The sequence below is a fragment of the Chelon labrosus genome, assembly GCF_963514085.1.
Source record: "Chelon labrosus genome assembly, chromosome: 15".
Lineage (NCBI taxonomy): Eukaryota > Metazoa > Chordata > Actinopteri > Mugiliformes > Mugilidae > Chelon > Chelon labrosus.
The window spans coordinates 21,095,499-21,112,261 of NC_140348.1; the positions used below are offsets into that span (position 1 = coordinate 21,095,499).

General features: G+C 43.7%; 1 protein-coding gene across 1 annotated transcript in view; it reads left to right on the top strand.

The window, feature by feature from the left end:
• Positions 1 to 559: 559 nt before the first annotated feature.
• Positions 560 to 16,763, top strand: part of ptk7b (protein tyrosine kinase 7b) — a 72,943-nt gene continuing 56,739 nt past the window's right edge. Inside the window, exon 1 of the mRNA XM_084562349.1 lies at positions 560 to 1,212. Within this exon, the coding sequence (XP_084418475.1) occupies positions 1,107 to 1,212 (106 nt within the window). The 5' untranslated portion in view covers positions 560 to 1,106. The remainder of the gene's footprint in view (positions 1,213 to 16,763) is intronic.

Consider the following 16,763-nt stretch of genomic DNA (forward strand, 5'->3'; position numbering starts at 1 on the left):
GTGATTAAATAGGTGTTATAGTATGAATGATACAACAACATATTTTAATGTGTAGGACAGAAACGCATGATTTTTATTTATTTATTTTCCTTCTGGATTATTTGCAGTTTGAAAGCAGCCCGGATGTGTTCAGTTAACAGAAACAGTGATCAGGTTGAACCAGGGGGTCGCACTGTTGTATTCTTTATCCCGGGTCAGGCACGGCCACCGGAAGCGGCGCGGTAGGTAGGTAGGGAGACAAGGGAATAACTCGTCAAGCTAACGGAAACGCACATGTGGAAACCGGATGGAGTAGGACTTCAAAATAAAAGATTTTACGGGGTAAAATTCGAAATTATGAAATACGTGAAAATGTTGAAGGGTAAACTGGTCTTTGTGGTGTTTAGATCTAGATTTTAGTTTAGATTTTTCAAAAAACAAGACAATTAGAGTAGTTTAGAAACCACACGCTTGCCAAAACTCGCGCTTAAACCCTTTTATTTTGAAAGTCCAAACCGGAACTCACGTGTATTGACCTTCCCACTTGATGCTGGTGTGAAAAAAAAAAAAATAATCTCCCAGGCGAGGAGTGGGAGGAAGCCAACTTGGAAACACCGCGGAGCGAAACTCACTCTTGTGGAGGACTGAAGCGCTCCGGCAGTCGGCGGCTCTGGACGCAGGCAGACAGCGGCTCACACAAACCGGACTTGTAATGAACCACCGCGGCCCGAATTCACACCTGAACTGCGCTACACCTGGAAGTTCGGACTGAGCCTGAAACTTTCCGCGGGGGCTCCTCGGTGTTGTTGAGCGGGGTCGACCGTGTGTGTGGCTGGCCTGTAAACCGGAGCAGCAGCAGGAGGAGCAGCGTCCGTCCGTCCCACATGTTTCTCCTGCCTTGTTCCCGCTAGTCTCCACAACAACACCCAGGTGAGCGGACCGTCTTGGGCTTTCCTCCTTCCCCGGTGGAGCTTCTTCTTCGGTTTACCTGTACGCACGCGGTGACGCACGGACCTCTTCGACGCTCCCCTAGTTTTTTTTTTTTTGTATTTTTTTCTTTCCGCGCTACGGCTCTACCGTAGCCGCCGGAGAAAAGTGTCGGGGAGCCGCCGAGCACCAGGGCGGTCATGGACCTACCAGGAGGGAGCGAGACCCGGCGGAGGGAAGGCAGCAGAAGCCGGAGAAAAGCCCCCATGGATACGATGCTCGCCGTCGGCTTTATCTTCCTCCAAGGTTGGTACCAAACCATTCAGTTAGGACGCACCTTTACCTTTTATTTAGATGCTGCAAATAAAGATAAAAAAATGTAGAAACAACAGACACCCATTGACCTCGACATTGACCCCCCACGCTTCTACTGCTGGTTCAACTTTGGCTCCTGCGTTATGAGAGCAGGAAAAGTCCTGGAAGTTATGATTCAGAAAGGCTTGTCTGATTCATTTCCACGTTTACAGCTAGTTAAAAACTTAAGGGGGGCTAATGCACATTTTGTTTAGGAAGGGGCTCAGTTGTTAGGAGTTAGTGGCGGTGGTGGTGGGGGTCACCCTTCCCCCCACGGGCCCCAGTTTGGGGGTAAAAACAACAACAACTGGAATTTTCTAAGTGCTCCTCTAAAATGGTAGAAAACTCCTGGATTCAATTAAACTTCCCCAGAATTCAAAAGAATATGAAAAATACTCATTTTTAAAAAGGAAGAAATGCATAAGATTGCTCATATTACCCCATTTACACCGCGATTACATTTCTGATGTGGATCTGGGGGTAATGATAGGATGATATCTGGTTTCTGTGTGTCCTTGTCATTATGCATTCCCATGAGTGTACTTCCAGTCTCACACGCTACACGTCCACTGGATACGCCACTTTGGATTATCATATTCATAACTGCGTTTGCACGTCTGATCTGCCTCCAAGAGCCCCGGTCTGGCATGCTTTTTTATGGGGTGCCGTTTGTATGCAAGGGTGGAGATCGGTGCCGCGGCCCTTGCCCGAGCTTTTCCCACAAGAAGGAGAGCTACAAATTATAATATTAAAAAAGAAAAGAAAAAAGGAGAAATTAACATTGATTGGACGCCCTCCCACACCGCCGAAGCCTCTCAGAGTTCATAACCTCAGCCCCGGAGAAAGCCAAGGAGAGATCCCTCCTGGTTTGTGCGAGGAATGCTCTTATCCTGCCAGGGATCGGGCTCATTAACTCGCCGCTCATCATGTCAAAACCGAGTCGGTTTTATCTGATCACCGCAAATTGTGTTTGTCTTCAACGAAAGTCAAAGTGGCTGAAAAAAAATTCCTATAAGTTGAAGTGGTGTCTGAGTCCCCCCCTCCGCCTGCCCTCCCTCCGGTCTCCTCATGGTGCCTGCTTTGGGATGAATGTGTCCTCTGTGTGCAGGCAGCAGGGGAGACGGAGGCTGCTATTGGGTTTGTGTTCATAACGTGTATGAATAGGGCCGAGCCAGGTACTGTCACGACAGCCGCGCTTTAGAGGCGGCCTATTTTTAAAAAGCACGGTGCGTGTGTGAAAACGCCACAAAGATCAGAAACTGTATTCCCACATGAAGCTGTCCACACCAAGCGCAGCGGGGCTGTCTGATCTGCTGCATCTGGGTATTGTGGTCAAATATTTACCCAGATCCTTTTCTCCTATTTTGTATTTTTAACCTGCACAAAAAAATCACTCAGAGCTCTTTTTCTATTTGCAGCTGACTATTAACGTGGCAGCTTTCAGAGTAAACGGAGCCCACTCATTGAGGTCATGTCCATAATGTTAATGCAGAACCTCTCGGAGCACCTATTGCTTCCACCCTGCGTGATTTTTTTTTTTCATTCCCTTAGCTGCGCCGTTTCAATCAGACCTGAAATATTTATGTGAAAGAAAAATGACTGGGCTTATTTCAGAGACGCTGAGATAGCTGTGAAAATGCTTAAGTAGCATCCTCACGCACTCGTCTCTCCTCAGACCCTCGTCTTTCATCTCTCTCAGCCTCACGGGCAGCTGGAGGAGATCTGCATTCCAACTCTGTTTGCACATTAATAATTTGGATGCCTCTGCAAAAAATAAATAAAAAACATTTGCTTTGTGAAATCAAATATCTTTCCACACTTCTGTTTTCTTGTCTCTGTTATTCCTTCCATAACCGCCTGTACAACACAATACTGTAACTGAAGTGCAGGAGTAGCAAGCCACGGTGCATATTATTAGATTTGTGTAATTGATTTGTTTACATCAAAAAAAACTGTGTTTCACTCAGAGGTACACAACAAGATGGTCTGTATAACGAATCGACCCATGCAGTGGTTTCCCTGCTTCTAATAAGAGGTCTATAAAGACGATGTACAGCTTTCGTACTCTTTCAGGACAGATACAGTGAGGGCTTTTTTCAGGCTGTGTTTTTTTTTCTCACCCACCTGCCGCTGCTTTATTTTAAAAATCCATACGCTTGGCTTCTATTAACCCTGCCGTGCCCGCAGGATGTTGAGCTGCACACTTGGTCCCGATTCTCTGAATGCTCAGATTCATAGAGGATGAAAGGATGTAGACAGAACAGACAGAAATATGTTGCGTGAAGCCGAATTTGTCTTGAGGTGCATGCACAGTGGTTTACTGTGCTGTTCTGGACAATATACACCAGTAGATTTAGGTTTAGTGGATTAAAGTACAGACTACATTGTGACGATTGTTTTTGTGGACGTGATAAACTGCGGTTAACATTTATATTTCACATATTGCAGATTTATTTATTGTATGATATGATTTGTTTTCTTAAAGCATCTCTGTCTTGTTTTATTCTGTCTTTTCTTTTCCCCTATGTCCCAGTTGCTCTGATATTGCGTGAGTGTGTGTTATTGTGCTGCAGGGTTGTGGATATTGTATGAACATCTGTGCAGTCCATTACCAACATCTAAAGTAATCTACTACACCAGCACTTAGACACGCTATATCCTTTATCCTCCCACTTTAAGCTGTCTTTATTTTTCTTATGGGTAAGGTAGCGTGGGGGAGGCGTCTGTAGCCCATAGTGTTCTTTAAAGTGTAGTTTTGGATATTATTGCAGCATTACCAGAAAGTTTCTGTCGTCCGAATTAAAGCTACAGCGCTGAGCATTTATCTCCCCCTACTGGCAGTGAGATGAATTACACAACAGAGTGTCACTCAGCGTTAGCCAACAAAATAAAACAGGCGATTATCAATTGCTTTCTTTTTTTAGCCTGTAATCCACCTTCCGGCTGCAGGAGCAAAAGGAAACATAGGCGAAGAACCTTGGTTACAAATGTTGAATCCAAGAGTTACAAATGTAACCTAGGTTCCATGAGTTAACTCTCTCTCTCGCTGTAGCATTACTTTTCTTCGATGCTAACTTCAGTTCTATTTCCTCTTCCTGACTGAGAGAGAGCGAGAGAGTTAATTCATAGAACCTTGGTTACATTTGTAACCAATGTTCTTCGCCATGTGTTTCCTTTTGTTCCTAGTTGTTGTAGGCTACTCAGTTTCCGTTGCTACGGTTGCTACAGATCTAACAGACACTCAAATGTACTGTAATGTTGCTTATTGGCACAGGGTTTAAAATCTAAGTGTAACCACTTTCATTGGTCATTTTTAAACATGCAAATATATTTTTTAACATAAGCACATAAGTTATAAATCCTTTTTCGTGAGGTTACGCTAGGTTTTCCTGTTAGAAGCTAATATTGGTCAAGACATCAGCTCAACTGCTTTAAGGTAGAGTTACAACTACACAGAGCATCCAATGGGGTTCTCACTGATGCTTGTGCACATCAGATAGTTTGACTGGTAGCAAGTTGTGAGACTGGGGGCGGGGGAAGTTCTCAAGACCCTTTACGGCTCTTGTTTCTGGTCATTTATCAGACTGTGTTTATTCAGGTTTAGATGAAGTCTTTTGAACTTGAGAGTCTTCTTTTTTTTCCGGACGGTATGCACCGTTTGCTCTCGCTCCATTATGGAGTGCTCTTTTCCCAGGGGAGGATCTTCTTGCACTCTTTCAGAGGTTACAGTCATGGCTGCCCACTCTCTCGTATATGGGCTCCTTGTCATTTCTAAATTGATGCGTCTTCGTCATCTCGGGTTTTCTGTCCTCCCGAACCCATGACCCCGAAACTGATCTAGGTCTGCCAACTTTGAGGATTGTTGAATAATCAGACAGGGGGCCTCTTTAAGGCCGGAGGAGGGAAGACGCACATGTGGCTAAATTGGGCTTACACAACACTGTCATGAAGATTTGCTATTTGGCAAATACATGTTACTTTGATGCTTGTGTCCGCGCTGAGAGAAAACAGTTGTTCTACCTTTCTTCTCGCTCTTAATTTTATTTTCCTGTGGTTTTATTTCCTATGAGAAAAATAAATCTGTGGAACGATGACAAAAAAGGCTTCGTTCATTTGCAGCCTCGTTTTTCTTTCCAGCTTCTCGCCAGATATTCTAAAACTTGTTGAGTGGAATCATTTGAAGTAATGGATCATTTGTTGCCAAAATCAACACCATCCAGAGCCCAAGGAGGGATTAAACGAAGAAAAAATGGAAAAACGATGGATGTGATAGATTATAAGATTCTGTGTTGGTTAATATTTTCCGGGCGCTGACATTAAACCTTTGGTATGTGCATGTAGGCAGCGTACCTGCTGATTTCTGCATCGAGACAAAATCTGCGTGATGATTTCTGTTTTTGTTTTGTTTTGCTCAGACTGGAAAATAACCAAACTTCATAATGACCTCTTTGTGGCCCCCGCTGGCTCCGTGTGATCGATAAAACCAAATAAACAAAGTGCTGCGTGGACCTGAGCCGCACGCTTTAAATGATGATTTCTGCACCTAATGACCCGTGTGCTCAAACTGCAGTGTGATGGAGTGCATGCGCGTCGGTTCACGTGTTTGTGGTTTAGCTGGCTCTGCTGTAGGACCCAGTGGTTGTGATTGGAATCAGCCCTCGTAGATCTCCGTCTCGTTTTCCTTCTTTTTCGTTATAGCTGGTCTGTTGCCCCTCGTGGTTGCCAGCCCCTGCGTCTGGAAGGATCCATGGACTTGGTGCCTCCACAGCTCTGTCTCCTGTCTGGGCTGGAGGAGTGGTTAGCCTGCACCCACGGCTTTTTTCCCTCCCTTTTCTTCTTCTATGGTGTTTCTAATTACTTTTTGCCATGCTTCAGTGGGACAGTGGGATAGTCTGCACAAGGAGTCCGGAAATCTTCATAAGCCAAACATTTAATTACTCAATAAATATCTTAAGAAAGCAAATAATTCTTTAGTTATTTCAGTTTAAAACATTTCTCCATCAAGAGAATTTGATGCTGTCCTTGGTCGTGCATCACATTTAAAGTTACGATCTTTGGGTCTGCTGCAAGACACCTGAAGGCATCTCTTTGGGTTTTTTTCACGAAATACTTCCATTTTATAAATAAAAGAAATAATAGTAACTGAAAATAGTTTAAATAATAGTTAAAATACAGGCACTAGTGGTGAGTTTTATAAATCCATAAGGGGTGGGATTCGATTAAAAGCATTAATCTAATTAATTAGAGGCTTTGTAATTAATCTCGATTAATCGCATTTTAATCGCATAAGAATATTGGCCCCAAAAAGCAATTTTTTTTAAATTTAAATGGATTTTTGTGGACGACTGAATCAAATAATGGACACAGACGTGAATATTGTAAACTCAGGCTCTTTAAATGTCTGGAAAAATGCATTTAATTGCATTTCAATTCAAAGAAATAGAAAATATCCCTGGCTAAAACTGAACAGACCTAAAGCTAAACGTCATTTTAAATACTTAAAGTGCTTTTTCAGAACAGTATTGACTTTAAGTCCTAGCAACGTGCCTTCATCCGATTCCTCCATTTTGGTAGCGGTTAGCCGAGCTCTGACGTGTGCATCAGTGTAATCGGTGTACCAGGAAATCGTGCACTGACAAAAGTTCCGCGTTGTTTGGAATGCAATGTGCGATTAAATGTGTTAATTTTTTTGTAAGTAATTAACACGTTAAAGTCCCACCCCTAAAATCACAAAAACCCTGCTTAAATAATGTACAATGTGCAGCATAAAAAAGACTAGGACTCCTGTGCAGTTCACCTTCAACGTGTCCTCTGCAGTGGCCAATCAAATAGGTTCCATCACACATTCCTGTTATACAAGATAAGATAATCCTTTAATGTATTCTGTATTCCTACTGTTTATCTCACGATCAGCGCAACAAATTGACAAAAAAAGAGAGAGACGTAAAATCCTTTCTTGTAATATTAGAGATGTGCATGGTTTAAATTGGTGGATCTGATCGTATCTTTCAGCTCAGTTTACAGTTTGGATCTAAGGAAAAACATGAAAGACCGGAGTAATCTAATAAAACAACCCTGTCTTGTTCAATTGCACTGATCTCTGTTAATCTGTTGTGATATTTCCTGACCGTCTTTAACCTCCACCACCTACTGTAAGAATGAAGACAGATGTTTTTACTAGTTCGACGCTGTAGATACGACCCAATCAGACAGTTGTAAATCCTCGCTACAGCTTTCCCCCTGCAGGGTATATGAGAGGCTCTGGTAAAGGGAAGTCCTCATAGTATACAAAAAAAACCCCAAAAAGTCCCCCTGTTTTGTTCCCACGTTGGTGCCAGAGCATGTGCGGCGCTGCCACAGCATTCAAATGCATCTGATTGAAACGTGCAGGAATGCCTAATTTGGCTTGAGCCCGTTTGAAGCGGGGGGAGGAGGAGGAGGGAAGAAAGGAGGGCAGGAGAGGAGAAAGGCGTCTGGCATGCCATTGCATAATCCCAACAGCCATTAACTCTTTGTGTCCTGAGGCTGAATGAACTCATCATAGCAACAGGCCACAGGCAGCGTAACATCAGGCAGCTCTCAATCAGCCCCAAGCTCCTCCCTGCCACACCAGCGAATTTAAAGAGGCTGACAAGGCCACTAGTGTTTAATGAGAAAGGCTCTGTTTGATGTTCAGATGAATGAGGTCAGCTGTCTACAAGTGACCCTGCAGAGGGACGGGTTGTTGTCTGATAAGGGTATATTATTTTTTTTTTGAGTAGTTTGCATGTCTTTTCATTTGCTCTGTGTTGGGTTTGGCAGCGCTCGCTTTGTTTCGTCTTTCTGTCGTGGGTTTTTGCAGCAGAGCTCAAAGGCCACAGGAGGGCCAGCTCTGTCTCCATGGCAGCATGTAGGGTGTTAACCTCCTGGTCCCGGGTACCTGAACAAACCTGCGCAGCTGGGATTTGCCGCACATGATGGGAGCCAGCATAATGCATGACTGAAGCTGGTGGCTTGATCGGCTCTTGGCTTGTGAGCGCGAGGCTTGTGAATGTTTTAGAGCTTCCCGGTTCCTTTGAATCTTCTCTCATACATTTTGGATGTGAACCAAGCACCACAACACTTAGAGGCCTCGGAGCAAAGATGCATCTTTTCAGCTGTTTTCACAGAGAGGAATTTCTCACCACGACTGTATTTCTGGGAAGTGTTATTCTTTGATAGTGTCCCTGAAAGAAATTCAGAGGATGGATATTTTGAGGATGTCTCAATTAGGGCTTTCTTTTGTGTTTGAAATCAACCTGAAGAAATGTTGGCAGATTAAGACTGAAACTGAAAGCAGTTGTTAGGCCATATTATCATTAAACTGTTGGTAGTCAGAAAATAGCTCTGGCCCAATCTGGCTTTGGTTATATTAAGTATAATTTGTCCAATTTTGCTTTTTCCTCCTCCTCCTCCTCTTTCGCCTTCTTGTATTTGGCTGCTAGCTTTTAAAGAGCTTTGTTTCTCCGAATGATAGAATCCATTCAGAGCTTTACTTTTTTAGCAGACAAATCCACCCTGGGCTAGTTTTCCACTGAAGTGGTCTGTGTGGAGACGAAGTTTTGTTTTTTTAGATCATTGATGTTTTCATTTCTGGTTAACTGAGAAAAAAAAAAAAAAAAAAGAACATATCCTTGCTTTGACGCTGAGCTCATTCATGTGCAGGCTTGCAAATCAAACTCCTCAATGGTGGAAAAACTCATTTCTTCAACCAGTCATTGCCTCTGTTTACATCTTCAACTGGAAACCAATGACTTGGCATGGAATAATTTTTAATCCAAGAAACACTTGGTCACATATGCCCTCGCAAATGTATACACCGATCAGTCAAAACATTAAAACCACTGACATGAGAAGTAAATAACATTGAGCATCTTGTGACAATTCAGTGTTCTGCTGGGAAACTTTTAGATCTGGTATTCGTGTGGATGTTACTTAGGCATGTACCACCCACCTAGACCAGACCAGGCACACCCACCCCATAGCAATGACACATCTTGATGGTACAGTCATCCCCAGCAGACACAAAACAGTTTAGGAACAACTCAAAAAACATGAAGAACAGCACAAGGTGTTGACCTGGCCTCCAAATTCACTAGTTCTGATAAAATATCTACGGGATGATCCACAGAGGCCCATGTCCACCCTCAGAAGGCCCATGTCCATTCTCTGATGAGTCACAACTGTTTTGGAGGCACAAGGGAGACCTACACAATATTAGGAAGGTGGTCATAATGTTATGCCTGATCTGTGTATAACCATTGGTTTTTTACTGAAGGAATAGCTTGAGGTGTTTTTTGTTTTTCTATTAAAAAATAAAGTGAACATCTTATTGCACAGAGCTATTCCACTGTCGAGCCTGGATTGATTTACATTTGTTTGGGTCGTCTGATATTCAATATTAAATTATCGGGATTTGGAGCAAAAAAAAGATTAATGGTATCATCTCTAGTATTTACTCAGTAGCTTGTTTTACACTGTAATCAGCCTCTTACATGAAGCCAGATATGTACTTACTGGCCATTTAATTAGTGGGTGAAACCTCCGCTGACCAGAGATCTGTTGCCATGTACGACGTGTACGCATCTCCTCTCCTGCTGCCTGTGCGCCTGGCAGCATTAGCGCATTATGGCCAGCATTGTTCTGTGTTAGTAGAGACTAATTGCCCCTGCAGAGAGAGAGAGAGAGAGAGAAGCTCATTACACAACAAGCATTGTTATTTTCTGTGGGTTTTAATTATGTTAAACAAGCTCACCAACCTCCCCAGTTTCATCTAATTTGCTCTCTGCTGCCGCTGCCGCTGCTCCGACACTCATCTTCGCTTTCCTCTGCTCGTTCTAGTTTCACCAACGACACCAAGAATCCCTTTAGAAAGCCCTGTCCTCCTTTCTCCTGTCCTCTATCTGAACCTCCCTCGGAGTCTGTTCGAGCCAGACTTCAATGTTTTTTTTTTTTAATCAGTTCCGACAGAGGGATGGCACAGCACGGGTAGAATAAGTGAGTAGGTTTGCAGAGCGAGGGAGGGTTTTGGTTAAAACTCTTGCCTCTTTGTTCGATGTCTGGGAAGAGATTTCCCCCCTGACAGTAACAGAGCAGAAATAAGCCCACGGTTGATATATTCAGACGGATGCTTTGGGGAAGAAACAAACAGTCTTGGTTCTCCACTCCGTATCGGGCCTCTGGCTTTCATCCTTCATCTAGCTCCATAATGTCTAACAGCTAAGTGTTGCGTCAGGGGTCGTTTTATCTCTTCATTTGTTTGCCGAATTGTTTTTCGCTGGTGTCGAGTCCAGCAACATCTGCTGCAGGAACCTTCTTCCTGTTTGTCTTCCTTCCCTCCATCCTTCCTCCTGTTTTATTGTGGACACTGATGTGATTTATTTGGCAGCTCTTTTTTTTTTTTTATTAAAATTGATTTGTGTGTATTCCACATTACGTTTCATAAAAACTGCCCGGCCTGTTTAAGGCATCACCAGTGTTTATTTTGGATTTCCTTCCGTGGAGAATTTTAATACTCCACGGTTCTGAAAAACAGTTTTAAAAGGATTTTCCACTCCGCCAAGAATAAAAGTCTTGAGGGGCAAATCTGATCCATGTATTTTTTTATTTTAGGGATTGCTTTACATGAACATAACAAGTACAACAATACTGAATATCTGCAAGGAGATATCCACTGGCAAACACCGAATGTGTATGAAACCTTTTCTATAAATAAATCACTTGAATTCCCGGATTTCCATTCTCTCTGTACTTGAAGCAAGTTCTGAAGTTCTGAAGAATACTTTTCCCCCTTTTTCTGCGTGAGGCCCCATTATAATTTTGGGGAGCGTTGCATTGGTTTGTGCAGCCTCAACAGTATTGAGTTTAGAGCTTAAAATAGTCTCGTTCAAACCAGAGGGGCCTGATAATATTTTGCACATTTTAGTAAAAAAACAAAACCTCAAGGCTCTTTTAGGGTACTGCGGGACATGGACGCCGCAACTTAAGCATGTAGCCTACGGCAGTGCGAGCCTTTTACAGTTGTGTGGTTGTCCGTTTGGCACGCTCTGTAAAAACGCTAGGGTTCATTTTTGTTTCTACTTCCTGCTTCGCATTCAACAATGGCGACTGAAAATTTCGCCGGAGAGCGGTCGTACGAATGTTTGTATCTCCGAACCTCCTCAGTTAACCTTTCCTCCATCTTTATTGATCCAAATGCTCAAAAATTGCGGAGATGGAGAAGCAGATGGAAATACTGAAGCGGAAACACCAAGTGGACCAATCACAGCTCTTGCGGTCTGTCTCGCCGCGACTGTGGAGATGCACGTCAGGCTACGGCGCTAGGGTCTGTGGCGTCAAGTTGATCCCGAAGCCTAAACCTATGTCTATTTTATTTTGACGGAACCAGTTTGTTAATCGTGTAATTCTTTCAGCTCTACATCATGATTCTCTAAAGTCTGTTGTCTTTGGGTGAAGTTAAATCGGTATCCTCTGCTTCCAGCCTCCATCAACAATATCTGTATTTTTCCCCTCAAACTCCACAGTAGTCAATCCCAACGGAGGACAAGCACAATACACACCACCACAATGGGCCGCTCTGTGCAGGTGCAGCCAGCTAACACAACCTTGTTGATTACGGAGCACCAGGACAGTGTTTCCTGTCCTTATCAGCCCGAGGTGACGACGGACAAAAATGCCCGTGTTGTGTCTGACAATTGACAATGGTCTCGGGCTCTCCCTCCCGGGGGCCGCGCAGCAGAGGAAGTAGCTGTTTTGTTGCGTTTGTTTCCTCCTGGCGTTGCGTCAGAACGGATGAGGGTCTCCGCGGTGTCCTCCCCGTCCCACGCCGCAGCTTTCACCGTCGCTTTGTGTCCTCATCCAGGTTAGGACCCAGACGGAGGGCCACGGTCCCGTCTTTCCTCATTGTGCACCGTGTGGCAAAGGGGGTCTAGGCTGCGACTGTGTGTTGTCGGGATGGATGTCAAAAGGCTGCGGACTCCCCAAGGGTTGGGCAAGAGCTGTGTCAGGAGAAGGCCAGCGGCTGTTTGGCTGTTGACTTCCTGTCGTGCATTTGGGGACCTGGTGCTGATGAACACGCGGTGCTTTTACTGCCACTGGAATTTTTAAAAATATGTAAACGGATACCAATTACAAAAGGCTTTTTTTTTATGTATGCACATGTGTTAGTTTGGTGCTGCCTTGGGGTTTGTGCACCTGTGAGTACATATATTTGTCGTGTATCATCATTGATACTGAGAGAAACCAAACAGCCAAGTAGACCTGGTGTTTTATGTTTATCTTAAAGTGGGTCGGTGTAGCTTTGGGCAAATGTGGACCTTTACATTTGCAGTTTGTCAAACTGGGCACACGCTTTTTATTCTCTTTTTATTTGTCCTTCTCTCTTGGACTTGCTGTCACGCATGACTGATGATTGTTCACCCTTGGATGACATTTGAAGTGAGCACATTGCTTCATGGGATAAAAATGAGTGGATGAAACTCATACACAAATACTGTAAATACAATGCATGGATGATTTCTATTTGAATCATTCTTTAAGCCTCCTTTGCAGCTGTCAACATAGAGAAAGCTTTTAATGAGCTTTTTAACTCCTTAATGTGTTTTTCTGATTTTGACGCTGACACCAGTATTGTTAATTTAAGTGTTTACTAAAACATACACCGATCTGGCATAACATTATGACCACTGACGGGAGAAGTAAATAACATCAACCATATTGTGACAATTCAGTGTTTTGTTGGGAAACTTTTGGACCTGACATTCATTCGTGTGGATGTTACTTAGACATGTAGCACCCACCTAGACCAGACCAGGCACCCCCACCCCATATGACACTCCTTGATGGCAGCAGCCATCCCCAGCAGGATGCAGCCTGACACAGACACACACACACAAAAACGGTTTAGGAACAACTCAAAACTGATCAAGTATCTGTGGGATGATCCACAGAGGCCCCCTCCCCTCAACCCATGGGACACAAACGTCCTCACTAACAATATCCTGTTGCCAGACACCACAGGACACCCTCAGAAGGCCCATGTCCATTATCTGATGAGTCACAACTGCTTTGGAGGAACAAGGGAGACCTATACAATATTAAGAAGGTGGTCATAATGTTATGCCTGATCGGTGTTATTTAATTATAGTTTTGATGAATGATGAATATGGGCTTAGAGTGCAGGCTTTGAGCTTTAATTCAAGGGATTGAACAAAAACATTATATGAAGTGTTTATATGAAGAATTACACTTATTTTTGTACATATTTGTTTTATTTTCTGGAGCTCAAATATACAAATTTATACAAAAAATACAACTAATATAATATCTTAATCACAAATTATATGTTTTGTTGAGAATCTTAAGCAGACAGTGACTGGCTGCCTAAAGGCTGTGTCTTTCTGACTTTAGTTTTATTTCCATATTCTCGAGCATATCCTGAATCTTATTCCTACTGCTTTCAACAAGAACCTTTCTTCTAAATAATGTCATGTGTGGATGATGTATGCCGCATGGGTACAGACAAATCATCCACTTTGCATTACACCATTATGTCAGACAATATCCACTATCTCCTTCCGTCTTTGTGAGGCGTAATCTTTGGGTGTAACACTCTCGGCCATTATTCAGAGACGGTGCGGTGCATTTCTTGCCCGTTGCGTTTTTGCGCCATGACTTCACCGGGGCTCTTTCATCTCTCCCGTGGATGGTTTCCAGGCAGGCGTCTTGCTCTGGCTTTTGTGTGGGCCTCCCCGTCCTGTCATTTTCGGATGGGAGCAAAGAAAAGGTTGCAGTGAAAGCTACACCTCTGCCTTCCCTGCAACCTCCCAGGTCCTTCTTAAAATGAGGTCAGGTGACACACGAGCCCTCGGCGAACCTCCCTCGCTGTTCCTCTTTGAGTATTCGCATCGACGGCTGCGTGCTGTGAAGGGAAAACTACTCTCTGACTCTGAAACAGCGCCTGTGATGTAAAAAAAAGGGTTGTGGATTCCTGCTGCGTGCTTTGAAATAATATCATTTTTTAAACTGGATGTGTCTTGAGTGACGATCAAACATGTCTAGCTCAATTCTTCACCTACAGATACAAGTAAAAAGAAAAAAAAAATGTGTGTCAAAAGGTAGCTGACGTGTGTTCCCTGCAACCGTTGCTCCTAAAGGGGAAAACGCTGCACCTCTCCACTTCCAAGTTTGTGAAGCTGCTCAGTCTTAAGGAGCGGGAACATCACAGCATCCTGATGAAAAGCTGCAGCCATCTTTACATCACTGATTCGAAAAGCAAGCCTTCAGATTCTCAGCCAGGCCGGGCCTACGCTCGACAACACCTCCTGGAAAAGAGGCTGGTCATGAATTAAACAGGCTCTGCTATTCATAGACGCAAATGTTTCTCATCTCTTACGAGACACAGAGAGAGAGTTGGATGTCCTGCAGCTTTTCCTCCACCCCTCCTCCGTTGTTTGATCTTTTTCTTTTCTTTTTTTCTGGCGCTGTAACTCTTTCTAAAACTCGTTCAAAAAGCATTAAACATGAGCGAGATCCCCGGAGCGAGGAAACGGCGAGAGAAGCTCCGAGTTAAGTTGAGTGTATTAAAGCCGGTCAGCGGACCCCAGCCTCCCAGAGATGTTGGACCCTGCGCCTCGTTTCCTTCAGTAAACACATTCACAAACCCGCGCTCTGTTATTATGAGGTCGAGAATCCTCTCAAGTTGATCCTTTGTCCCTCAGTTTCTGGTAAATGCTCGGTTTACTTTGGGAAATATGACGGTATTACATACATGTTTACGCAAGGGAGCGAGATTATTTGGAGAACTGTTTGGACTGGCATGTAGAACTATAAAATGAACACGGTGGCATCATCGTGTAGTATAAAAGTTATGGTTCGAAGGATGTGCCAGAAGATTTAGTCATGGAAAAACACACATTAATGTTCGACATGCATCGGTATCAGTATTAGCCATTTACTAGTAGTGTTTTGTGGGTTATTGGTGTAATTATTTATCATTTATTGACTTCTATCTTATTGTATTTAACTGTATTTCATTTATGAGTTGTTATAAGTGCTGAAATGTTATGTAGCATCTAAAAGGGCTTTGGAAACATCTATTTTCATTTCACAAAAAGAAGGTTAAACTGAAGGTTTTGCATGGTTGCATTTGTGCTCGTTCAAATAAAGTTTGATTGAACGTTTCCCTGGCGCACACAAACATTTACATCGACATCATCTGGTACCGGGCCCAGAATTTATGTGCGTCCTCGTACTGATTTAAAAACAAAGTTTCGCTTTTGGCGTCCGATTAGTTCCAGTCGAGGGAACTGTTTCGCCTTCTCCAAAGCAATAAGAACAAACGTTAATTCAAACACCAACTCGACAACCGCAAATAATCGCCGTGAGCCGCCGCCTCCTTCCTCGCGCTGCAGATGGAAGTCGTAGTGAAACTTTTACGGCGTCGTGCTGTTTGCGGGTTCAGTCTATAAAAATCTGACTTCTAAAAATGTCCTCATGAAGACTTGAAATTCAGGCGGGAGTGTTTGGGTAATTTTGCGCAGCTGGAGGACATCAGGACGAGAGGCAGAGGAGGTTAGAGGGTCACGGAGAAGCTGAGGTCACCCCCCCACCCCTCCCTCCCCCCTCTTCCTAAAAGACCCACTCAGGTTTCAATACAGATGGACTCTAACAAGCATTAACTCGATTCAGGGTGAAGAAGAGACACTGCAGATGGAGGTGTGAGCTCCCAAGTGTTTTAAAAGCGTAATGAATGATTAGAGGTCAGTGACACACGGAGGATCAGTTTGCTAAAGAGTCGCTTTGTCTCCGAGGTGGCTCCATAAAAGGTCACGTTTTTTGACAGTTTGCACTTGAAAAGACGCGCTGGAGGTTTTCTACAAAAGGAAAATGTGCAGCCTCAACTCGTTCCAGGTGTGAACTGATGCTTGGGGGCTGTATGTGTGTCGGCCTTGACAAACTTGAACAAACCTGATTACCTCGGTGAAAGCTTGCATGCGTAGGTAGGTTAGTGCTTCTGGAAGGGAAATGGACGAAAACACATCAGTCTGTCCCGGGACTGCTGTGATTGCCCTCTTGGCCCTCACCAGCTTGATCCTGTGACGCTGATTTGATTTTCCCATGTGGGTCATGTGGTCTGACAGTGCCAGGTCCTGTTTTTTTTTTTTTCTTTTTCTGTGCTCTCGGCTAAATGTATTAAATTTTATCACCCAACTGTTAATGTTGCATGTGATTGTGATCCTGGTTAAACTAGCCAGGCAGGTAGAAGGTGGTTGGCGAGTATTTTTGACCTCGAAACGGTTTGAACTTCCAGGCAGCAGATAGTCACGATGAGATCATCGCAGTTTGTGGTTTTAAGGTCATAAATTATCTTACTAATTTGTTTTCTCATAAGAGCCTTGCTTATATCGTAATTACAGAGAGGAGATCACTAAATATTTCAGAGTAGGCGTGTGTTTTCACATCCATGCCAATCCCTGATATTCAAA